Source organism: Camellia sinensis, chromosome 12, assembly GCF_055761805.1.
Source record: "Camellia sinensis isolate YWXY chromosome 12, ASM5576180v1, whole genome shotgun sequence".
Taxonomy (NCBI): Eukaryota; Viridiplantae; Streptophyta; class Magnoliopsida; order Ericales; family Theaceae; genus Camellia; species Camellia sinensis.
In genome coordinates this window covers 93372758-93399251 of record NC_138972.1, presented here as the reverse complement: position 1 = coordinate 93399251, position 26494 = coordinate 93372758, and the positions used below count along the sequence as shown (strand labels likewise).

The window sequence follows — 26494 nt, the reverse complement described above, 5'->3', positions numbered from 1 at the left end:
TGACGAATGGTCTCTGGGAGCTCTGCATACCACTCCCTAAAGATAATCAAGCCATAGCCTCACGTAGAACGAGAGGATACCTACATTCAAAATGAACAGATGTATTCAGTTTTAGAAATAAAATGTATAAGCTGCGTACAAATGAAATAAATGAGCTGCGTGTTCAGATTTCAAAAACATTGGGCTATGTGTTCACCTTAAGAGTTTGGGCTGCATGTTCAGATTTCAAAAACTGTGGGCTGTGTGTTCACCTAAAGAGTTTGAGCTGCATGTTCAGATTTCAAAAACTGTGGGCTGTGTGTTCACCTAAAAAGTTTGAGCTACGTGTTCAGATTTCAAAAACTGTGGGCTGTGCGTTCACCTCAAGAGTTTGAGCTGCGTGTTAAGATTTCAAAAACTGTGGGCTGTGTGTTCACCTCAAGAGTTTGAGCTGCGTGTTCAGATTTCAAAAACTGCGGGCTGTGTGTTCACCTAAAGAGGTTGAGCTGCGTGTTCAGATTTCAAAAACTGCGGGCTGTGTGTTCACCTCAAGAGCTTGAGCTGCGTGTTCAAATTTCAAAAACAGTGGGCTGTGTGTTCACCTCAAGAGTTTGAGTTGCGTGTTCAGATTTCAAAACAGTGGGCTGTGTGTTCACCATAAAAAACTGTGGGCTGTGTGTTCACCTCAAGAGTTTGAGCTGCGTGTTTAGATTTCAAAATAGTGGGCTGTGTGTTCACCATCAGAAAAATGTGGGCTGTGTGTTCACCATCAAAAGTTTGGGCTGTGTGTTCAACTTTCAAAAAATGGGCTGTGTGTTCACCATCAACAGTTTGGGCTGCGTGTTCAACTTTCAAAAATTGTGGGCTGCGTGTTCACGATAAAAAGTATGAGCTGCGTGTTCAGAACTTCGGGAGATTGAGCTGTGTGTTCAAAATGCAAACAGAATGCTATGTTATAGACTAAGTGTTCAGAACAAGCTGTATGCCCACTTAATAGAATTGTGTGCTGTGAGATATGTGCTAGAATAAGCAGAAACATGGTGTGCAAATGTGTTCAGAACGAGCGGATAATCATAAATAGCGAAAGTATGAAATGTGCATGAAATGCAGAATACATTGTAGAGAATTTAAAAGTGAAGTACGTACCTCTCGTGCCTGATGAGAGAGATGAGTCTCTAGCTCCCGCAGCAACAGATCCGCAGGCACTTGGTCATCAAAGTCAGTGAAATGGTAGAAAGTGGCCTGAGGAAGGACGTGCTCCTAAGGATAATACCTCTCGGGATCAAATGGCCGAACTCTCGGGGGCAAGGACATGATGTCCGGCTTACCCTCGGCACCTGGAGGACCTCCACCATGAGGAAAATGACCCGCCATTTGAAGAAATCTGCGAAAAGGAGCAAAAATGAGCAAAATGAGCCAAAATTGAAAAAAGTCAACAAAAGTCAACTCTCGGGAAATGAAAAAGTCAACAAAAGTCAACTCCCAAGAAAATGTTCCAAATGTCGAGACAAACGTACCTTAAGTGGTGAAAATGGAGAAAGAAGCTCCGAAATCAAATTTTAATCGGTCCAAAGTGAAGAAAACTGAAAGATTTCGCGAAACAACTTTGCGTGGGGTGTTAGAAAACGCGTATAGAGCGAAAATCTGAGAGAGAAAATGGTTTAGGAAGGAAGAGAGACTAATTTCGGCCTTGAGGGTATGAGGAATAGTGATTGGGACATGTGGATTTAAAGAAACAAGTGTAAAAAGACAAAACTGTCCTGGATTTGGACAGATGGTCGGCTGACCATATTTCCTGGTAGGCTGACCACCCCCTTGCACAAAACCTGGTCGGCGGCCTCCCTAGGTGGTCGGTGGCCCTCTTGGGTGGTCTCCAATGACTCTTTGTTCTCCCTGCAAATTTTGGTGGTTATCGGAGTCCCCGGCTCTCAATAAAGTACAACGAAAGTGCACTTTTCGGCGCGAAATCCCTCCGCGGGAACTTCAAATCCAATCCTCGACGCATGGCTCATCGTTACTCGCCAAGAGCCAGGTGTATCCTTTTTGAGTACGTTGCGACCCCTCCGAGAGGTAAACCGGAGGTCGCGTTTGAGTTGCCCTCGTCGAGGCTTGCTTTTCTTTGTTCAATTTTTTGTTTCAAATATGCTTTTGAAGTCGCACTTATCCTGCATTATTATGCACGTCACTTGCATTGTTATGCATGACACTTGCATTGTTATGCACGTTTCATTGGCATTGTCATACCCTCCATGCTTAACTTGCGTTGTCGCGTACGTATCTTCTTGCATTGCGGTGCACTTTTCCATCGGCACCATGTCTATCCGCGTTTGATGTAGTGTTGAACATATGTTGCTAACTATGTTACGCCTGTTAAGTTTCTCTCTTTTGCAGGCATGATATTGTATGTACGGTTCATTCGAAGCTGGTGCGACCAGACGAGCTGCACATGTAATGTATCTTCTCCGTGTAAGACGTAGCGAGAATTGAATAATTCTCTACATTCTTACTACATGAAATGTAGTTTTGCTTTGCATTCTTGCTTAAAATTGTTGCATATATTGTGAATATTTGCTTCATTACAGCTTGTTACTTTGCATGATCATGAGTTATGTTTGGCTTTGTGCATGCCTTTTTGCATTTTGCCCCGGCCTGCGGGCACGCCTGTAAGCACGTCTCTTTGTTTATCTCGCATGTTTGTCTAAGTCTTCGGCTTTGTCAAAAATGGGTCGTCTTTGGGCTTTGGCATTCACTTCCGTCACTTATGACTTTCAAGTTCTGTCAAAGAGGGGCAACTGTAGACACCCCATTTTTGACCGACCTTAAGACTCAGACGTCATCGATTGAGCGCTCGGTGATTGCGCATGTTGTGCTCGTTCTGAGGTTACAGAGTCTCGGCTAAGAGCCTTGCCTCCAAACTTCAGGACTCTTTTGTGCTTTGCCTCAGTTTGTGAATCAGGTTCTGTTTTCACTTCCCGAAGGAAGAGAGAGGTCTCGTAGACCATCTCTCAGTGGTCGTAGGCTACTTTTCGTGGTCGTAGACCACTGTTCCCGTTTGGAGACTAGTTTCTAGTTTTCGGAGCCGTCGATCGTGCGCCTCGGTTCAGGACTACTTAACTTTCTCCGCTTGCTCCGGTTTTTGGCACACGCCTTGTTTCCTCTCTCTAGAGGGACACTGTGGCCCGGGAGACCACCTTTGTGGTCGCACGCCACTTTCGATGCTTAATAATTAGTTTTCGTGCCTCCGGCCGCTCGTTTTGACCCCTGAACCCTCGTTTTGCATCCATCTTGGTTCATTTTTGGCATGGACCTTGTTTTCATTATTTGGAAGGTGGTACAAGGGTGGAAGACCACCTTTTCTCCTTGGAGACCACTTTTCCCCCGTCGGCAGGTTTCCTTTACAGGTAACTGGTCTCCCTCACTTTTGGCCCACAATTGCTGGTCTCCCACCACACCACTAGCTTGCATTTAATTGGGAGACCACCATTTAGGGCTACCGACCAACTTTTTGGACTTGAACCTTTTGAACTGGTCGGCCGACCAGGGGAAGTGGTCGACCGACCACCTGAACTGGTTGGCCTGCCTCCCTCAGTCTTGTCTCTGTGAGTTGTTGCCAGTTGTGCCAATTGGAAGGCACAGAAGGGATCCTCCATACACATGTATGGAGGATCTTCAAGCTTGTTTTTTAGCTTCTTTGAGAAGCTTTGAACCCTCTTGGCTATAAAGGAGAGCCTCCCCCCTCCTTTGTGAAGGTTCAGAATTTGGCTAAGGCATATACATCTATCTCCCTCTATATCTCTCCCTTTAGGCTTAGAAAGTGCTAAGTTCTTGCCCCTTTGCACACTACCTTTTAGCTTAACACCTCCAACACCAACCTAAGCTTCTTGGAGGGTCTTGAGAGGTCCCCAGGAGCTGCATTTTTAGTCCATAAGTTGCTGGAGTTGCTAAGCTGCAACGGTAACACCCTATTCCCTCTTTTGAGCTTTATTTTGCTTCATTTTTTAGCCATACTTGCAAGCATTTTCAAGATTTGGTGTAAACTGAAAAAAGTCTTATTTTGAGGTCCTTAACATGTTTGTTTAAGATCATTTTTCTGTTGGGGGTCATCTACCCCCTTGCATGCTTCATTTTACCTTGTTTTGAGCCATGCATTAGGGCCTTCACATTGACCTTTGTTTGGCCTTTTAGCCACTGAAATCCAATGGATTTTCAGTGGCTAGAATGCTATTTTGAGTGTCAAAATCAGAGAGGGGTGACTCTCTCTCTCTCCTTGTTTTGTTTTCTAGCATTTTTGGCCTTACAAAGGAGCCCTTATTTGCATGCTTCCAAGCCATGTTTCAGGCCATTTTTTATGAGTTTTAGGACCTGCATAGGCTCTGTCCAGAGCTTGTTTTTCCATATTGGGTGTCCATCTTGCATGTGTAGAATAACCCTCTTCATAGCCTATCAAAGGAGCATCTCATTCTTGCATGCATTAACCATGTTTCAGTGGGTTTTTAGGCTTTATTTAGCGTGTCATACCTCTGTCTTATGCTGGTTTAGTGGCCTCTTGAATGCTTCACATGCTTGTAGTGTAAATCCTCTTCACTAGCTTGTAATGCATGTTGTTTTGGCCTTTGATTCTAGCATGTTTTGGCCATACTTCAAACTGATTTTGTGCATGTTTTGGACTGCCTTAGCTCTTTTTTTAGGCCTCTTGGTCGAATGATGCTTGCTATGCATGCTTGTAGTGTAATGCCCTTGCCTAGCCTTGAGTTTTAAAGCCTATTGCATGCTTATACTGAGGTGTTTTCATGTTTTGAGGCCATTGAGCATGTCATTTTAGAGCCTATACTTGTGCCATATTCCCATGTTTTCCACTCTTTAAATGTGTTTGAGAGTTGTGCTTAAATACCTCATTTATGGGCCATTGCATGAGCTTCATTTCCATACCTTTCGAATCATCATTTTAGTCCATTTTCCTACTGTTTTGGGCCTACATAAGGACTGTTTGGGGCTGGTTTGGTCAGTTGTGCATTGCTTTGCATACCTTTAATGTAATGCACTTCACTAGTTTCAGTATCCGGGCCATCTAGTATGCATTGTGTGAGGTGTTTGCATGATTCGGGACCATCTTGCATGTCATTTCAGAGCTGGAAAATATGTAATTGTATGCCATATTTCATCCCTTGCCATGCTTTGGTAGAGTTGCATTTGGTGCCTTAGGTTTGGTCCTTTGCATTTGTGTATATTTGCATGTGTTTTGTTGCCTAATTTCATCATGTTTGGCCACTGATTTAAGTGTAGCTGAGGCCCATTCATTTTAGTTTAAGTACATCTTGCATTGTGTATGCCATGTCCATGTTGTCGCATGCTTGATCGTCGCATTGTGTATGCCTTGATTATGCCTTTGTGGATGTCCATCGTCATATCTGCGTTGTGTATGCCATATAGCGTCATGTGCATTGAGTATGCCATTCGTAGTTCATAGCATTGCGTATGCTAGTTACACCTTTGCATGTCATTCCTTGCATGTTTGCATGTCTTAGTTGTGTTTCGTTTAGGATTGCATGCTAGTTGTTGCATAGTGTTTGGAGTAGGGTTCAGTCCAAACACGGGAAACGAGGGACGTTTCGTACTCAAAGTGACGAAACGTGCTTCGATTCCCGGTCGTCGACACTCTTGATTACCCATGATAGAGTTTAGGCCTTATTGTGTTCATTTGTGCATCCATTTCACATTAAGTCATGCAATTCGACTCCTCGGCCATCATGCATCGAGATGTGTGATTGGTGGCATGAGGATCGAAGACTACACTCCCTAGAGCTTGGGCAATGATTAGGGGGAGTGGTCATGCACACATATGTTGAAAATACTTTGCCATGCCCCTTTCTTGCTCTCTGTTGCAGCAAACGGAAGCCAGCAGCAAAAACTGGTCGGTAGTATCCCTACAGCATGGTGGAATTTCAGTCTTCTGGAGTTTTGTACAATGTTCTGGGACCAGTTGCAAACAGAGGCAAATCGAGACATCGCGATGGGTTTTTCGGCAAGGAGACTCGAGCATGCATGTATTCTTTATCATTCAAGACCGAGCTGAGGCGGTCCATTTCATATGTTTTGCATGCTAGCTTATTTATTTTAGTTAATTTGTTAATTAATTAGGGTTGTGTAATAATTAGCTGTAATTCGTTATTCATTCGGTTGTGTATTATTTATTCGGACCCTCCTAGGACGGCAATGTTGTAATAAGTGTGCATGTGTGTGATGTATGTCTTCCAACCCCACGTCTTTCTCCCTTTTATTTACCAACTTATGATGGTTAGTTTTAGGGCACGTTTAAATTAGCATCCTTATGCTCGTATGTTTGCATCCATTCATCTGTTTTGCATGCATCGGGCTCGGCGTATCATACTAACTGCATTGTATTTCAATTCCAAGTTGAATACATGTATCGATTGTTACATCTCATATGCCATCTTAGAATAGCCGAGCCTATCGTAGTTGCATTTTTGCATGTGTTGCATTAGGCATTCTTAGTATAGTTAGGATTCATGCATGATTTCTAATTAGCTTCTTTCTTTGGCTCGGAGTACTCGGTAAGTGTTTATGCTTTAGCATCCTTGCATGCGTGTGAGTGACTGCCATGATAGCATGCTTACCATGAGGCTATTTGCTTATGTAATATAACTGCCTGAATGCCTGTGTGTGAAGGTTGGGTTGCTTGAATTGGAATAATTCGTCGAAACCCGTGTTTTAGCCTACTTGCGAGTAGCAAACTTCAATCCATTTTCAAAACAATCGGATATGCAATGCTTTGTTCCAACTTAGGCAATCCAGTCTATACTTGTATGTTGTGCGCATCACATAGTAATTCTAGGCTAATAAACCGGAATAAGAGCACATGTGTTTTCAAAAACTCGATATCATGCTTAGTAGTGGCCGATCTTTGATCGGGCGAGCGGGGGTGCTCATTCCATAACCTTTCCCAATCGTACCCAAGTTCCCGAGCCGAGGCAACTTTGGTGATGATGGATACATGGCCTTAGGCACGAGTCAGCGTTTCCTAAATTTCCCCAAAATAAAATAATTAGGTGGCGGCTCTGTATCTGGCAAAGCAGTCCATGTTTGGCACTTCTTTCTAAAAATCAGTTTTTCAAAACGATTTGCCGGATTTGGACTCTTTGATGATTCATTGGTCTTGCATTGCACTCTGCGAGATTAGATATAGGACCGTGACATTTGAGTTCGAACTGTAGTAAGCCCAATGAACAAAACGGGAATTTTTCCCGGGACGTTCGAGGACGTCTAGAGCAACCCCCTTAAGGTTGCACACCATATGCAACCTAATTTTTAGCCGTTAGATTACAATAATTGATTAAGACCATTGGATTGTTTAATCGTAAAAAATGTGAAACCGGGGCAACCGATTGGTCTTCCTATTTGCATGATTGCATCCCACTTTCCTCACTCTTTCTCCCTCTTATTGTCTTCATCTCTGTAAGGTTGAGGGTGTAACCCTTGATTTCCATTGACGAAGCTCTGTAGGGAACAGTATAGCCCTTGATTTCCAACAACAACGGAACTACAAGGCTCTGTGGGGTTCCATTGCTGAAGTGAAGGCGTTCTCTTTAACTAGATATCAGGTATGGAGCTCCCTCCCTATCTCTGTCTCTCTCTGGCCTCTACACTTCAGCCATTTTCCCTCAACTAAACCCTCATCCTAACTTCAACCCCTCTATGCTTTGCTTAAACCGAAACCCCTCTAGCGCTAAGTAACCTCTCTCTTTCTGAATCGAGTGCTTGTGTTTGCACAAACAATCCAACCGTGTTAAAATGTCATGTTTGTGTTTGTGTTAACATTTTTCAGTCATCAAGTAATTATTTGTACTAATGTCATGTACAGTATGGCTCTAGCCGAAATTAAAAGTGAAAGTGTTGATTATGACATGCCAAATGAAGCAGATGACATTTGTTTGATCGATGAAAGTCTGGCGGAACGTTGTCATGGTTGCGAAGGTGGTTCGTGCAATGAAGAAGCAGCCAACATAAACGTTGAAAATGGCCTAGCTGATGTGAAACAAGAAATGGTTGACGATGCTCATGGCGATGACATGGTTGGTGAGGTTGAACGTGCTGTTCTGGAACAAAAATTTGATTCGGTCGAAGATGGAGAAGCTTTCTACAATGCCTATGCTAAAGCCAAGGGATTTAGTATACGAAAATCTAGATTTAACACAGTTAAACAGGGAAAGGTTGTTAGTAGGCTATGGTTGTGTTCAAGGGAATGTTAGAGATTACCAAAGTACTTGGACCGTGTTGTAGAGAAGAGAAGAGCTCCCAAGGCACTAACAAGAGTAGGTTGTAAAGCACAATTTCACATACGGTACGATCCAGAGGCTGGTGAAGGGGGAAAGTATGTTGTGACTCACTTCATCGCAGATCACAACCATAAATTGGTAGAACAACACCATGTGATGTATATGAGGTCACATTGGGGTTTAAACAGCGCTGACAAAGCTCAAGCAATGGCTATGCGCAACGTCGGTGTGAAGACTAGCCAAATCATGGACTATATGGTAAATTAATCCGAGTGTTATGAGAATGTTGGTTTTATCCGTACGAATCTACACAACCACATTCAAGCTGAACGTAGAGCAGAAGTTGAGGATGGTGATGCGCAGGGTGCTTTGGTTTACCTATGTGCAAAACTTGATGTTGACCCACGTTTTTTTTACAAGTATAATGTGTGTAAGGATAACAAGTTACAAAATCTGTTTTGGGCAGATTCGAAATCGCGGGCTGACTACGCAAAGTTTGGTGATATGTTGATATTTGACTCAACTTACTGTACCAATGCGTACAAGAAACCTTTTGTCATGTTGGTTGGTGTGACTAACCACTTCACGACCACGATATTTGCATGTGTTTTGCTAGCTAATGAGACGATTGATACATATACATAGGTTTTGGAAACATTTATGGAGGCGATAGATAATAAAGCACCTGTGTTCGTACTGACAGATAGGAATAAGGCAATGCGAGAGGCAATTAGAAGAGTATTTCTAGACGCAAGACATTGATTATGTAATTGGCATCTTGGAAAAAATACTGTGTCAAATGTTCACAAAAGTGGCTTTGCATATGCTTTCAAGCAGTGCATGGAGATGGAAATGGATGAGGCAAAGTTTGAGGATGGTTGGATGAGAATGGTCAAAAAATTTGGACTTGAAAACAATAGTTGGGTGTTGGAGACGTATGAGAAGCGTCATATGTGGGCTAAGGCATATATGCGTGGCCATTTCTTTGCTGGGATGAAGAGCACTTAACGCTCGGAGAGTATGAATGCTTATTTCAATCCATTCCTCCAACATAAATTAAAGCTATATGAATTTGTTAGGCACTATAATCGGGCTCTTGCAAGGATAAGGTATAACGAAGTTGGAAATGATGCCGAAACAAATAACATTTTTCCGGTATTGATTACTCCATTGCGAGATATAGAGAGACATGGAGCTGAGCTATTCACCTGGAATATATTTAAAATGTTCCATGATAAAACCTTAGAAGAGGGAAAGTTGGATGTGAAGGACGTGTTCCTTTTGCCGGATGGTCAGAAATGCTACTATATTCATAAGTACAAGGTGAAGGATAGATCGTGGATAGTAACACACAATCCAGTGGATGCAGCAATGATATGTTCTTGCATGAAGTTTGAGTCGTTCGAGCTACCTTGCTGTCACATGATATGCGTTATGAAAGCTAAAAATTTAACGCAAATTCCCCCAACTTCTGTGCTGCATAGATGGACAAGGGTTGCAAGTAAGGATGGCCAGCTATGGCGTTAACCCCCAATTGATAGCACTACAACACAAACTGCTCGCTATAGGATACTGAGTTCTTCTTACAATGAAATGTGTTTCTATGCCTCGCAATCAACCGAAGGTTTCAAAGAGGCTACGGATGCATGTCTTCCGATGACAAGCCGAATAAAGGAGTTATATGAGATGAATTGCAACGATGAGGATGGAGACAAAGGGAAACACTCAATCCCACAACAATTTGGAGTAGAAGATCCTGATCTTGTGAAGACAAAAGGGAACCTGGGACATGCCTCGTCCAACTATCGAAGACCAAGAAAATGTGAGAAATGCAAATGCATTGGCCATACGAAGCGAACGTGTCCTAAGGTTCGGTTTAGCCGAACAATGGGTAGTAACTCAGCTGTCGATACAACCCACATCAGTGGCCGTGAGTACAATGTGGACTCATCACCCATTCGCTGCAAAACTGGGTTGGTGGATCCAAGTACACCGCACATTAAACAACGATGTCTATTTTTTGATGTTTCTCCTGATTCAAAACAGTCTGTGGGCCAATATGATAGTGTCGAAGCACAAGTGTGCAAAAATGATTCGACCACAATTGATGAGATGAATTAGGTAATTGTATGATTTACTTATTCCCTTAATTTATTAGGTACAGAGTACTAGCTTCTGAAAACACATCATTGGCAAGAACATGGTAGATATGTCCGTAGTTATGATTTTGCACGGATTGCTGTACGTAACGTGTAAATAATTGGTAATGTACAAGGCCAGGAAATGGCACAATGTTGCTTATGTACAAGCACAGGAACAGTTATTTTGCATATTGTGTAGAGTGATTTTGTTATTTTTGTTTGCAGTGACTTGTCATTTTCAGAAGTAAATGAAGGTGAGATATAAATGGGTGTCTGTTGTCTGTGTATTGTTTTGGGTTGAAAATTGGCTTATGTCTATATTCCAAGATTCTTATTAGGGGTTGCTTGCTTCTGTTCCAAATTTGGTTAGATCTAACTGAAGGGTTGCTGCGGTGTGGTTGACAATTAATGATGTCTTTCGGCTTCGTAGTTTCAGGAAATTAGTATTATATTTTGTCTTCTGATTAAAATATGGAATTTGTCCATGTGGTTTTGCAAAATTACCAGTTAATTTTTGGGTTTTAGTTGGACAAATTAGCCCAACGAAGTAGTTTACTTTATGTCTAAGCTGATTGGTATATGAATTACAAATTACGAACAGTAGTTGTGAAATAATTTCATGTTAACTATGAAAGTGATACAGAAATTGTTAGTAAAATTATGGTGGGCCTATATCCACAATAACCAGGCAGTAATTCAAAGATGATAATTTAAAGAAGAACATTCAAGCAATTGTGGTATTGGTTCGAATGCCTGAAAATGATGATGACTTGTTTGGATGAACTGATGGTAACAAAGTAAACAAGTGAAATGAACTTTCTGATATGAGCTGATGGTAACAAATTAGAGAAGATAAACCTTTGGTAATTTGAGGTTGAAATCAGCAAAGTTCACCTAGTTACGAAGTACAAATTATAAGGGAAAAAACTACTCGTAAGTTACAATTTGAACTACTCATAAATGTAGAAAGTAAGTTAATGTGTTGTTGTTGGTGTCCTCTCTCTCTGCAAATCTTCTGCCCTTTATAGCTCTTCTTTGTCATGACCCCATGATGTGCTGAATCTCTAACTGCTGCTGTGTAACTTCTATAACTGCACCGTCATTTCCAAGTTTTGAAACCACATAAAACCTTTACTTCTACCTGTCGAATTGCATATCCTTGAAGTTGCCACGTGTCCCCATGTCCTTTTAGCCTTCCTTCGACAGATACAGACTCCTACTTCGTTTATGTCCCCTCTTGGAGACTGGCCACTAAGTCCATGATCAGTGCCAGTAATTGCTCCACCATCTAAGTCAGGTGGCATGCAAGATTCAATGGTAGCTGATGACCCTTGTCATCTGATACTAAATATCCACTGTGGACTTGGCATGTGTCCTGAATTGAGTGGAGCATCTGTTGACAGGATCTGGCAAAAGTAGGTGCAAATAGAATTTTTTTTAAAAAAAAAAAAAAAAAGAATCATAATTTAGCTTCAAATATGAGTCAACTTTAAAAAAATAATAATAATAAAAAAGTAATTTTCATTTTTATTATTATAAACCCGAAATATATATTTTGTTTTCAATATAAATAAGTTGTGTATTGTGATAAATGTAGGACAACAATTGTGTTTAAGTCATTACAATATTTAAAAATGGTATTTCAAATATTAAGAAGTTTTTCAACATTTAATTTGTTGATTAAATTACTGTTTGTGAAAATGGTTCAGGTTAACGAAATATTTACTATGATTTGGATTGAAGGAAATCCAAATATTAAGATTTCAATTACGACATGGTAAGTACTCAGGTGTAATGTTTGTAGCAGATTGGAATTGTAGGCTTTTGTTATTGCCTCAGCGGTGAGTTGCCCCCTCCAGTCATGGGTATGGGTTTTCCTTAAATATAACCTTAATGTTGGGGTTAAAAAAATAGCTTTTTCAACATCTATATTTTGTTGAGCAGTGTCTGTCATTCAGCTGAACATGGTTAGGTATTTCTTAAGTTACGGAATTTAGTGTATAATTGTTTAGACGTACTTGTGTTCATGAACCTGTCGACAGGTGGACCAGTGAAAGAATGACACATAGTGGATTGAAAGTGAAATATTACCAAAGTAATGTAAAGGATAGATGGCATGAACTGCGTGGTTATGTGCAAAAAATGGTATAATCAACTCTGAACCATTTACTGGCCAAGTGTTGTGGTTCAGTGGCCCACTTGGAAAGGATCGTGATTATGTTAAATGGACAATTTTCTATCGAATTTTAGCTCATAATGACGAGGGACATGTGGCAGCATGGTGGAAAAGAAGGTCGACATAGAAGATTGAATATTTGGCAAAGTTTGAAGATTCAAAGTCAGTGGGCAGTTACAGTGAGTGACTAAGTCTTGTGGTTCAGTGGCCCACTTGGAAAGGATTGTGCTTGTGTTAAGTGGACAATGTTCTGTTGATTTTTGTGTCATAATGATGAGGGACATGCACCAGCTTGGTGGAAAGGAAGGTTGACTAGGTAGATTTAATATTTTGCAGAGTTGGAAGATTCAAAGTCAAGGGGCAGTTACAGTGGCAGTTATGGGGTAGAAGTGTGAGATCATGCAATAATGGGGCACAAAAAGAGTATACGGATGTCAAAGCCCACGATGTTGGCTGGAGATTACACAACATCATCAACAACATAAGTTAAGAAGTTTATAATTCTTGCATAATTTATGAGTAACTTTAACATTAAACGAATAGGTACTTCTGAAAACTGTATCGTTCAAACCCACGATGTTCTGCTGTTTTGTATGGCAGATCTTTAACTTGTACATTCCTTCAATGTTTCATGGCATCAAACCATGTCCAACCAAGATCCTTTTGCTGTTCTTTGAAGCCCAACTTGTTAAAGGAAGGAAAATGTGCTCAATTCTTTTCTTATGTATCGGACAATTGAGCTTATCATCATTGTAAGCAGAGTCTTCTAAGTACCATCATTGGCGTGGCACAGGATTATCTGGGCACCAAAATCTTCAACCTGCTTTAAGCACATGCTCACTTTCGCACTCATAATCAACTGACAATATAAATATTGCACTCAATCAAATTTTGCAAAGAAACATATTCGAGTTTCTTGTTTTGTTTTGAAATCGGTTCCTTGTTGTACATGTACGCGTATTGTACTATTAAAACATGTATTATTGTTTTGTACTTGGATTGTCCATGCAGTGGCTTGTACACGCAGTTCACCCATGGCAGGACTTTCAGGTCCTGTCGTCAGGTGCATGTTCTTCATTGGAATCAGTATCCAAGGCCTACTGCTCAGGCATTTCAATCAGTTTTAATTAGTTGCCTGGTAACTTTGGTTTACTTGTTTACTTAAAATTGTTGTGGATTTTGTGTCCATTCATAATAAGCATGATTTATAGTCAAACTTGACCATGAAATGTTATTTCTTGTAAGTTGTAATACCAAACTCATTTATGTGCTTTAAGTTGGGATTGATTAGGAATTAGTATTATGTTATTGTTTGTAGTATAAAATTTGTACTTGTTTGTTCCTGTCGACGTGTTGATCAACTACAACATGACATGTGCCAAAGTCAATGTCAGAGTCCATCAGTTACACAAATGAAAGGGGTTTAGTTTAACTGCATGTGAGGGCCCACATGGTGCAGTAATTACAAGGATATGGCATGGACTAACTGGGTGGATTGCAGAAAGGGTCATTGCTAGAATACAGAGTTTGACCTGTTGATGTGAAGGCCAAAATGTGGATGGGCAGTTGAAAACATAATAGTAAGGTGGTTCGACAGGAGAATTTCAGCAGTTTGTTGACCACATCAATTCATGTCGACAGGTGGACCCTTGTTGGTGCATTTTTGTCACTGTTATTTGTTTGTTCTGTGGATTATTTTTTTTCTTTGTTTTGGAGAAAATTATGGCATTCAAAAACAAACCCACAAAGAAAGGCATCCCTCAGTCACATCAGATTTGTACAAATTCAAGTGTAACTGCTTTGATTTATTTATGACATAGGGTTACATCAGCCCACCCAAACATGTACCCATAATTCCACTGATCGATAGAGTTGCCACATCCAACTTATTTATAATTTGGTACGTACTTACAAGCCATGATAAAAGCGAACAAACATTAGTACTGTCCTTCGTTTGTTCCAGTCCCAAACATTCGAATAATGTGTACAATCAATATGCGTAGAAAATTAGTATTATCACAGCTGCAATCTCAAAATTGTCACGATAAGCTGATTCACTCATCTTCACATAGTATTTGTACTACAAACAAATGAATGATCCATTTTTCCATCATTGTTCCTAAACATTGGGAGGACTTATATTTACACCCCTGTGCAAAACAATTACTACAAAAAAAAGTGAACTGTGATTGGCCATCCAAATTACTGTCGTCCTGGCAGCCCATTCCCCATCACTGCCCTATTTGTTGTAATTGCAATCAATCATACATGAAAGGTACTCACCGATCTTTGAATTATTCACATCCATAAGGAAGTCAAGCAACAACTTACGACGCACAGAAGGATGAAACTTTGTAGAGAAAGCGAATAACAGAAATTAGGTACAGTTATAGTTGTAGGAAATAAAAGGATTTCTTTCATAATTAGAAATAAAGCGGTAGAATGTACCTTGTGTGAACCGCTGGGTATATCAGGCCGCTGCATGTACTTGATCACAAACATCCCACAGTTGAAAGTGCTACAAATGAAATGTAACATTAAATTTCTCATAAATATAAGTAGGTTTATTAAATGAGTCATCCAGGAGTCAAATAAATATGACACAGGGTTTGTGGATTACTCATTCAGTTGTTGTAATGGCCTTTTGTCTAACATCTAGACGTCAAAGCTATGCATGTCTTGACCATATTCATTTCCAAACTATAGTTGCAGTAAGGCATGCATTGTTTGAACCTGTTGCAGAAGAAGACGGTTGGTTTATGTAAAGGATGTCACAGTTTGGAAGTAGTTTTGTCAAATTCAGCAGGACATACCAACATTTTTGCAGCGTTAAGCTTGTTGCTGTCCAGTGTGGCGGATGCCAATGAGTCAAATAGGTACGCCACACGGTCTACCATATCTATTTATATGTACAACCAATGTACTCCTCTATAATTGAAAGACATGTAAATCTACATAGAAACACAAGTGAAGACATTGTTTAGAGGGCATGTAAACATTTACTCACTTTCATATTTACATTGGCATTCATATTACTGACATTCATATTAAATCTACTCACTTTAATAGGATGGACATTCATATTACCTTCTCACATGCATCAAGCACACCAGTATATCTGTCATGTCCAAAATATGATTTGACGATATTTTCATGGTTCAGAGGTTGAGTATTTTAATTTAGTATCAAAGTCTGCATGTTTACTGTGTAAAGGTCATTTAGCCAAACATTTCCGAAAATATGTCATCTACAATACACCACCGACCTAAAACACTTACTTACTGATAGATATACTGGAAAGAACCAGGCAGTATGCCTCCCGTTTTTGTTTACTTGCCGCTGTCCGTTAGTCAATTGAACCACGACCAAGTTTATTGGTTGAAACATTGTAAGAGATGAGGTAACTTGATAAATAAGGTTTGCAATTTGTTTAAATCTAATACGAAAGAACAATGTCCCTACGTGGAAATGTCCATCATGCAAATATAGTGGAAAAAACATTTGTCAGATGCCATGACTTACAGTGTCGGATAGCCACGCCCCTGGTTTAAGCGTACGCATGTCATGTCGGGTAACACATTCACATGGCATTTCATGAAGATTTATAGACACGAAAATGTCCCTATAGGGAAGAAGTATACATAGAAAATCAAACTTATTTGACAAATACTACGAAACAGGTTAATTGCAAGTAATAAACTGAACTGTACCTTTCATTTTTTCTGTCGTCAAGTACATAGTCAACAACTTTCTCTTCGTCTGCCGATAAAACCTCTTTGCTCTCCAGTACCATCAACTCCTCCTATTAATATAAACAATCAACTAACACCAACTCCTCATATTAATATAAACAATCAACTAACTGAACACAGTTCACAAAATAAATTTATAAAATACAAAACACATCCTTATGCATCTAAAATTAATGAAGCGATGTCTAACCTCTGAACGGAACCACTTATCCAACTTATGCAGTTTGGATAGGACTTTGTCCAAAATCTGTAAGACAATTGTACAACATTTGTTAGTGCAAACTTGCACTAAAATGACAACTATTAAAATACAACACAAATAATGGTTCAATTATGATCAATAATGCTGTCGGCATCAATTGGTAATGAAACATACGAAAGGTGAAGTGATGTGGCGACTTGGGAATTTTTCTATAGTAAGTTAAGTACTTATTTTGCTATCATTGCATGAATGCATATCCCCTACGTCTATGGCTTTAACTCCTCTTCCTTTTCCTCTTCCTCTTCCCTTTCATCTGCCTGTTACAATTCCTCTTGCTCCCAATGTTTGGGCAATCTTACTAGGAAAAGTATGCACTTTGTCTGCTTCTCCTCGTATTGGAGGCAAGGTTTGCAAATCATCAAAGGAAGATACACTCTCTTTCGCAATGTTCTTGATGGCTAGAAACTAAACCAAAAAAGATTTGGTTTCTTTGCTTGCGTATATTTCCTCTAAGGCAAGGCCACGGTTGTTGTGCGTGTCCCCAACTTCTTGGACGGTACGCAAATGTCCATCATGCATATCAATTATCTAATTGGACAACATTTCATTCACATTATTTTCCTCGTGATCCACCCCCTGTAAATCTTGAAGATTACCCTCCATTGGGTTAACGTAATAATTTGGGAAGACCACGCCACCGTCATGCAACTCTACTCCTATGCTAGGGTCAACACCCTTTTCCTCTACACGAGGCTATTGTGCTATTTTCGATAAACCTTCAAGCACTTGCTGCATCATTTGCTTCATTTCAGCAATATGTGTCTGTTCATTAAACGGTTGTTTCCCAGACATTATAGCTGCAACCAGTTGGTTCAACATTTCCTTCAGTTCACTAATGCTAGAGGATATGTTAATGTTACAATTTCGTTCAGTCGACTCCACCTAATCAGACAAACACATACATTAACTTAGTACGATATTTCATCTTCAAGTAACCCCCTTGAACTGCGTCAAGCATATGTACTGATTCCTTTTGCTTACCTTTGCATTGTCAACAACTTCATTCTCTCAGAAATTATGCGACATCTCCCTTATTTCCGCATTGCTGTAAAGCACTTGCTTCATTGTTTCCTTCAGTTCACCAATGTCGGACTCAACGTTACTCAAACAAACTTCATCAAACTTTGGTTTCTGTTTGCTATGGACATGGTGTGTGTCGATTGCGTCATTAATGTTGTTGCTTTTCTCCATTGTGGGATGAAACTCCACCTAACATATTGTCAAATCGAGATTCGAATCATGAATGAAAATGGTATTGTACTGAATCATGAGTTGATTTGAACTGTAAATCGTAAAGTTTTGGTCAACTTTCTTAAATTGCACACAACATATATGTACACACTTACATATTAAATATATCTAATAAAAATTAATTTCTATGCCTGAAATGAACAAAAATATTGTTGTAAATGATGATCATCTGGTATGGATAAAAACTTCACATTGGATCTCATGTTTACCACTTGACCTTTTCCCATTTAGATAAAGAAAGACTAACTTTCAATTACAAACTAACTAACAATAACTGAACGATAATGTTTTGACCTTTTTATAAGGTTAAAAAATCAAAATCTTCAAGCTTTTTCAAAAATTTGACTTGATGGCTTAAAAAAATTCATTTCATAAATGGAAGTAGTACATAAAATTGAATTTGTAAGGCTACAATATTGTACAGAGGGAAAGTTCATTTTTCCCGCAAAAGTTTGAGTATTTGAGAGTAAATATGGAGAGAGAAAGTGAAAAGGTGTAAGTTCCAATAAAATGTGTAAATTTTATGAAAAAAATTATTTCACAAAAGGAGAAACTTTTCAGAAAATGTGTAAGTATTTCCACAAAAATGTGTAAATTTTTAGAAAAGGTGTAGGTTTTAGTAAAAGGTGTAAATTTTATCAAATAAATTATTTCACAAAAAGTGTAACTTTTCAAAAATATTGTAAGTGTTTTCACCAAAGATGTAACTAACTTCACAAAAGGTGTAAGTTTCGTTTTCATAAAAGGTGTAAGTTTCGTTTTCAGAAAACGTGTAAATTTTACGAAATAAATTATTTCACAAAAGATTTAACATTTCAGAAATAGTGTAAGAGTTTTCACAAAAGGTGTAAGTTTCGTTTTCACAAAAGGTGTAAGTTCCTAAAAAAAGTGTAAATTTTATGATTTTTTTTTTTTTCACAAAATGAGTAACTTTTCAGAAAGGTGTAAGTATTTTCACAAAAATGTGTAAATTTTCATAAAATGTGTAAGTTTTAGCAAAATGTGTAAATTTTATGAAATAAATTATTTTACAAAAGGTGTAACTTTTCAGAAATAGTGTAAGTGCTTTCACCAAAGACGTAAGTAACTTCACAAAATGTGTAAGTTCGTTTTTATAATAGGTGTAAATTCCTAAAATTGAATCAAACTGTATTTGTGTTGTTCAAATAATGGCAATGTGTGAGAAAAGAGGCGTTTGGGAGTGCTTGATGTTTCTCTCTCTAGAATTTTGGAGAGAGAAGAGGTGTTTGGGACAGCTTGGAATAACCAATCCAAGTCCAAATCCAACCAACTATCTCAATGTAAAAGAGAACCTGTTTTTAATATAGAGGAAGGGAGAGAGAGAGAGAGAGAGAGACCGAAATCGACAGAGAGAGAGACCGAGATAAACAGGGATTAACAGAGATCGGTAGAGAGAGAGACCGAGATCGACAGAAATCGACAGAGAGAGAGATAAAAAAAAACCAATGATTTGCGGCAGCGGCGGTGGTGAGCAACGGTGGCCAGCGATGGTTGCGTGGTGAGCGGGGGTGAGGACTGGTGGTGACTGTTCTGTGTGAGTGAGTGAGAGAACAGAGAAAGTGTTGGTGTGAAATAGAGAAGAGGGGGGCCGGTGGTAATAAAATTTTCAACCTTTAGCGACTAAACTATTATTTGTCGATAAATATTAATCAATAATAATTAATCTTTTATAGCTAAAAGTATAATTTGGCCATTAATTTTTTTTGTCGTCAGCAAAAATTGAACATACAACGACTAAATTTTTTTAGTCACCAAAAGTTTATATTTGTCGACAAAATTATTTGGTCAGCAAAGAGTAACAAGAAAATAAGCTTGTTATTTGGCGACTTAACTTCCTTTTGTTGGCAAATAATTATATACAACGACTAAATTAAGAATTAGTAGACTAAAATTTAGACTTACGCTAATTAAAATTTTTTTAGTCGCCTATTTACATCATATGTAGCGACTAAATTCATTTTTTAGTCGCCAATAAATAATATATATCGACTAAAATAATATAGTAGCAAAACATTGAACCAATGCTGACTAATAAATTTTTTAGTCACCAAAAATATAACTTTTGGCGACTAAATTCCTTTTGTTAGCCAAAAGTGTAATTTGTGAAATTACTTACACCTTTTGTGAAAAAACTTACACCTTTTGTGAACTAATTTATTTCATAGAATTTATACATTTTGTTGGAACTTACACCTTTTATAAAATAAAACTTACACATTTTCTGAAATGTTACACCTTTTGTGAAAAATTTTCTTTCATAAAAGTTATACATTTTGTTAAAAGTTACACATTTTGTAAAAACTTACACCTTGTTGTACTTACACCTTTTGTGAAATAATTTTTTTCATAAAATTTAGGCCTTTTGTTGGAACTTACACATTTTCGTGAAAATACTTACACCTTTTATGAAATAATTTATTTCATAAAATTTACATAATTTGTTAGAACTTACACCTTTTGTGAAAACAAAACTTACATCTTTTGAGAAATTACTTACACCTTTTGTGAAGAAACTTGCACATTTTCTGAAACGTTACACATTTTGTTAAAACTTACACTTTTTTGTGAAGAGTTACACCTTTTGTAAAATAATTTGTTTTATAAAATTTATACTTTTTGTTGGCACTTACACCTTTTGTGAAAACAAAACTTACACATTTTATGAAATTACTTACATCTTTTTGAAAAAACTTACACATTTTCTGAAACGTTACACCTTTTGTGAAAAATTTTCTTTCATAAAATTTACACATTTTGTTAAAACTTACACATTTTTTGAAAACTTATACCTTTTTGTGAAAATACTTACACTTTTTTTGTGAAGAGTTATACCTTTTGTGAAATAATTTCTTTCATAAAATTTACACCTTTTGTAAGAACTTACACCTTTTGTGAAAATAAAACTTACACCTTTTGTAAAATTACTTACATATTTTCTGAAACGTTACATCTTTTGTAAAAAAATTTCTTTCATAAAATTTACATATTTTGTGAAAACTAACACATTTTCATGAAAATACTTACACATTTTCTGAAAAATTACATATTTTGTGAAATAATTTATTTCATAAAATTTACAGCTTTTGTTGGAACTCACTCTTTTTGTGAAAACAAAACTTACACATTTTTTAAAAAAACGTACACTTTTCTTGAAACGTTACACCTTTTGTAAAAAATTTTATGAAAGAAAAATTTCACAAAAGGTGTAACTTTTGACAAAATGTATAAGTATTTTTACGAAAAAGTGTAAGTTTTCAGAAAATGTGTAAATTTTAATAAAATGTGTAAATTTTATGAAAGGAAATTTTTCAGAAAATGTGTAACTTTTCAGAAAATGTGTAACTTGTTTTACAAAAGATGTAAGTTATTTCACAAAAAGTATAACTTGTTTCACAAAAGATGTAAGTTATTTCATAGAAAGTGTAAGTTTTTTTTTCACAAAAGTTGTAAATTTCAATAAAAGATATAAATTTTATAAAAAAAAATTATTTCACAAAAGGAGTAACTTTTTAAAAAATGTGTAAGTATTATCTCGAAAATGTATAAGTTTTCAGAAAATGTGCAAGTTTTAGCAAAATGTATAAATTTTATGAAAGAAATTATTTCACAAAAAATATAACTTTTTAGAAATGGTGTAAGTTTTTTCACAAAAGATATAAGTAACTTCACAAAAAGTGTAAGTTTCGTTTTCACAAAATGTGTAAGTTCTAACAAAAGGTGTAAATTTTAGGGGAAAAAAAAATATTTCACAAAATGTGTAACTTTTCAAAAATGGTGTAAGTTTTTTCATGACAAAAGGTGTAAGTAATTAATTTCACAAAAGGAGTAAGTGTTCACAAAATGTGTAAGTAATTTCATAAAAAAAACGTAAGTTGTCAAAAAGGGTGTAAGTAATTTCATAAAAAAACGTAAGTTTTCACAAAAGATGTAAGTAATTTCACAAAATGTGTAAGTTTTCACAAAAGGCGTAAGTTTTCACAAAATATAATGTATTATTTTATTAATTTACCTGAAAAATGACCTGCTTAGTAGGTCACCAATGTGTAAGTTTTCAAAAAATTTGGTAGAACCCAATACATAAAAGGTGTAAATGCAAAATAGAAAGGGTGTAAGTGCCTTGCATACACCTAAGAAAAGTCTTAATAAATAAATCATTAAGTCAATTAATAATTTTTAATGATATAAGAAATATTTTTCAATAAATAATTTTGATAATTTATTATTGTATAGGAGAATATATATATATATATATATATAATATTGTGTTAAATTAAAATTTATAACAAACGATAATTGTAATTTCTAGTATTATAAGACCGATTCATATTTTAAACAAACCTTATAGGTGTATTTGTAATTTGATAAAAATAAAATAAAAGATTTATATTTCATAATTGATCAAGAATGTTTGTGTAATTACGAAAAAACCTGTTGCATAATTGATTAAAAATGTTTGCGTAATTACAAAAAAAAAAAAAAAAAAAAAAAAAAAAAACCTTCACTTAACATATTGGCCACCATTAGTAAATTATTCAAGATAAAAAAGACAAAATTAAAAAGAAAATACGAATCTTAAACAATTAAGCCGTTCTTATATATATATATATATATATATATATTAATTATATATTATACTGCTCGAAAAATAAAAATTTAATGGCACTTCGAGAACTTCTTTTAGTAAAAAATTGGTAATTTATTTATATCTTTATTTATTTATTTTTGACGTTTCAATAAACATTGTCTTGTAGTTGCCTAGTAGATTAATTTATTCAAAAAGTTAAAAATCATTACGAAAAAAAATTTAAAGTCATACAAAAAAACTAGTTTTTTTTTCATTCTTTATATTTTTTTTACATTTTTTTTTTTGTAAAAATTTATTTCTAAATACTTCAATTTTTTATCTCATATTTTAACTAAAAATTCAAGAAAATCACTTCAAAAAAAGAACCATTAATATAAATATAAATGCAGGTAAATATCCATTTAAGCTTCCTTAAACTCTGCTCTTTCAAAAATCCTTGTTCTTTAAACTCTGCCCTTTCTCTCAAATTTTAATTTTAATTCATTTTTTAAATAAAATTTTGAGTATATAAGACACATTAGTTACGAGAAAAAAGAAATATTAAATAAATAATATATATTTTTTATAAAAGCAGGTTGGACATTTGAATGTGTTGTGCTTAAAGCCTGGGTTTAGCCTCAAATCAATTTTGGGCCTTAATGTGTCTTAAGTTTAGTTTGGCCCATTATTATGTTAATGTTGGCCCGACTTTGTGTGAGCAAGTGAACGGGCTTCAGGCCTGTTCAATGTTCAGTTATGCATTTGGGCTTTTGAATTTAATGATAACACCTGATCATCTCCCCTCACTACAAAACGTGAGTTTGAATTTATTAAAGTTGAAGATTTCAATTTCACAGTGAAATTGATTATTATTAAAGTAACTTTGACTCACTTCGATGACTTAAATTGTGCTTCTTATATAACTAAATAAAAAAATAATCTAGGTAAGAAATTAAATTAATTCAATATTAATTATCATATTATTAAATTATTTTTATTTATACATCCTACATATTTTTAAAAATAGGCTGTCTATTTGTTATAATGATCATGTAATTATTTATGTATAATCAATCTAATTTTTTGTATATATCTTCTCAGTTTATTATATGAGATGAACGGTTTAAATCATTAATATAAGTACAAATTAGTCCAATACTACTTCAACTTCACATATGAAGTTGAGATATTTAATTTTAACAAATCTAAAATCACAAAATCTATATGGAGAACAATTTAATTAAAAAAAAAAAACTCATTAAGAATAACGTGACGATGCTATTTTTTAAATTATAAACTATAGTAGTAGATATTTTGATTCAAAATGAAAAAATTACAAGAAATGATGTCATGAATAGGTATTAATAATAGCCATTAAACTCAAATCTTTAAGAATCAAGTGCAATGTGGCCACACACTTCAAAAATCATAATGTAAATTATGTAAATGGTCTTTTAATTTATGCGATGTGTCAATTTGGTCATTATTGTTTTAATTTGCTCGATTTTGTCCATTAATTTAACAGATTATGCCATTTTAGTCCAATAAATAACGGTTGTTAAGTTTGGTAGACGAAAAGTTTACACAATGTGTCAATTTAATCTCTGTAGTTTATACAATATGTCAATTTGGTTCCTATTTTTTTAATTTGTTCGATTTTGATAGGAAACCAAATTGACACATTGTATAAATTACAAGGGCCAAATTGACACATAATTTGATTTTCCGTCCACATTTCGTTAAATTAAAGGATTAAATCGAAAAAATTAAAACAATATAAACTAAATTGACACATCGTGTAAGTTACTGGGACTATTTCTATAATTTTCTCAAAATCATAAGAAACTTGGTACAAATTGAGTGAGTGTTTGGGGTTTATTTTTTGGTAGATTTTTTATTCGCTTGTTTGTTTATTTTTTTTTCAGTCGACTTTTCTTTTCTTTTTTTATAGTCCCAAATCAATCTTGATTTTATTTATATGGATTGCCTGTGAGACTGAGACTAACACAAATGAATGACTAAAGATTAATTTATAACATTGTCAAGTCACTGACAGCGTCCACAATGAATAATTGAGGAGGAGAGAAATGATAAAACTAAACATTATCCATTAAAAAAAAAAAAAAAAAAAACCATATTAGAGCAAGATCTATTAATAGTCTTTGCTCCCAACAAAACATTTTACTAGTATACCTCAAATTACTATAATAATCAAGGTGGACTATATATATATATATATATATATATGATGAGAAAGAACATAGCTTTCACACAACATTAACACTACAAACAAAACCATAAAACCACATACAACATATACACATATAGTTAACAAACCTTAAGACACACTAGAAACACCAGATTAAGGTATTCCTATGATGGGAACAAAGGGAATATAGTAGCTAGAAGGAGCTAGTCCCCACGCCGGCGGCAGAGGTATGTCAACGGTCTTCGATTCACCGATTGCTGCAGCATTCTTGGAGGAGGAAGAAGGGTTTGATGTGAAGAACTTGAGAGGTTTGGAGATGGTGTAGGAATCATCAGAGTTGGAGAGTTTGAGAGTCCTTGAAACGATGTTTTTCTTTGAGGTGTAGAGTTGTTTTGGACCACCTAGGATGTTGGCTAGGCAGTTGAAGGAAGATGGCGGCGTGGCGTCGGAGGGAAGCTCGGTCTCGAAGGTTCCATCTGCTGATGTGGTTGCCACGGCTAGCTTCTTCACTTGACTGCACTTCACTAGGACTTTAATGTCTGTGGAAGAAGACGTGAAGAAGATGGTGAAGATAGTTAACTTTCCCATTTACCCAAGTCAACTGCTAGGCAAGGCACGTTAGCTCACACAGTAATGTTATGGAGTCCAAAAAGTCGTTCGGAAATTTGTCAAAAATTAAGTGTATATATCAAAATCATTTTGGGTTATATTATATTTGAATTCACATTATACATTTCATTTTTTGATGAGTGTCATAAGAAGACTTATTAACAAAATATTAAATAATTGTATATTCCTTAACTATCCACTTTTGTGAAGAAATATACAAGTATTTTAAACATATTATTATTAACCAATGTCGCATTTACAAAATCACTTCTTCATAGTTCACTACAGGCATTTATTTTTAGTGATTTTTTTTAGATTCACTTAAATAAGACGAACTTAAAATGTAATGTGCAAAAATATGACTTTTTTTAATTGCATGTTACCTTTAAAAAGATAGATAAAAATTTTAAAACACAGAAGATTTTGTGAGCTGTAAAAGTTATAGTTATTAGTTAATGACCATAAGATAGTAAGTGACAAGAAGTAGGACAAACTAACTCTAAAAAGGCAACTAAAAATTTTAAGAATTAGTTAAGGACCATAAGATAGTAAGTGAGAAGAATTAGGACAAACCAGAAAGATCATGGTGGTTAAGGCAGTCAAGGCAAGTAACAGAGCCTTTCAAGACATGGCATGTTGAGAACTCAACCCTAGCAAGAACCAACAAAGCAAAGAGAAGTGCAGTAATGATAACCTTATGATGAATAGCCATGGAAGCAGAGAGAGATAAGTGAAAGAAAAATGAGCTTGAGAAGAAAAGATGGCAAAGCAACACATATAAATATTGCAAGTGATAACATGAACCATAGTTAATGAATGGGACCCAAGCCACAGTCTGGTAGTTGGGGTGTTAAATTGAAGAAGAGGTGCAGGGAACAACATTTTATTGTCCTAATATATTACTCTTGTCTTATCCAAAAAGTTTATTTAGAAAAATGTTTTGAATTTGATATGTACGAACAATATCAATACATTGTAGATTTCACATTTAGGTAGTTTTCAAGGGTAACTTTATGCTGTAAGTATCATTTCTGTAAATTAGCACATGACAATAGTTAAACTGGTAAGGATTAAAAATCCATGGCATCTAATCAGAATTAGTGAGATATAAAAATGGAAATGAACAAATACACAAGAAATGTAAATCACATTCACGTAAGAAAAAACATGAGATTTACGTGATTTACTTCAAAATTAGGACTATGTCCATGTTTGCTATGATTCCACTATGATTAG

At 36.1% G+C, this 26494-nt stretch overlaps 1 protein-coding gene across 1 annotated transcript; it reads right to left on the bottom strand.

Annotated features, from left to right (window-relative positions):
* Positions 1–24639: 24639 nt before the first annotated feature.
* LOC114323057 (Pollen Ole e 1 allergen and extensin family protein) lies at positions 24640–26014 on the bottom strand. Its single transcript, XM_028270515.2, has 2 exons — positions 25832–26014; positions 24640–25188 (listed from the first exon to the last, which is right to left on the bottom strand). The coding sequence occupies exons 1-2, from the start codon at positions 25968–25970 to the stop codon at positions 24803–24805; spliced, it is 525 nt and encodes a 174-aa protein (XP_028126316.2). The 5' UTR covers positions 25971–26014; the 3' UTR covers positions 24640–24802.
* Positions 26015–26494: the final 480 nt, after the last annotated feature.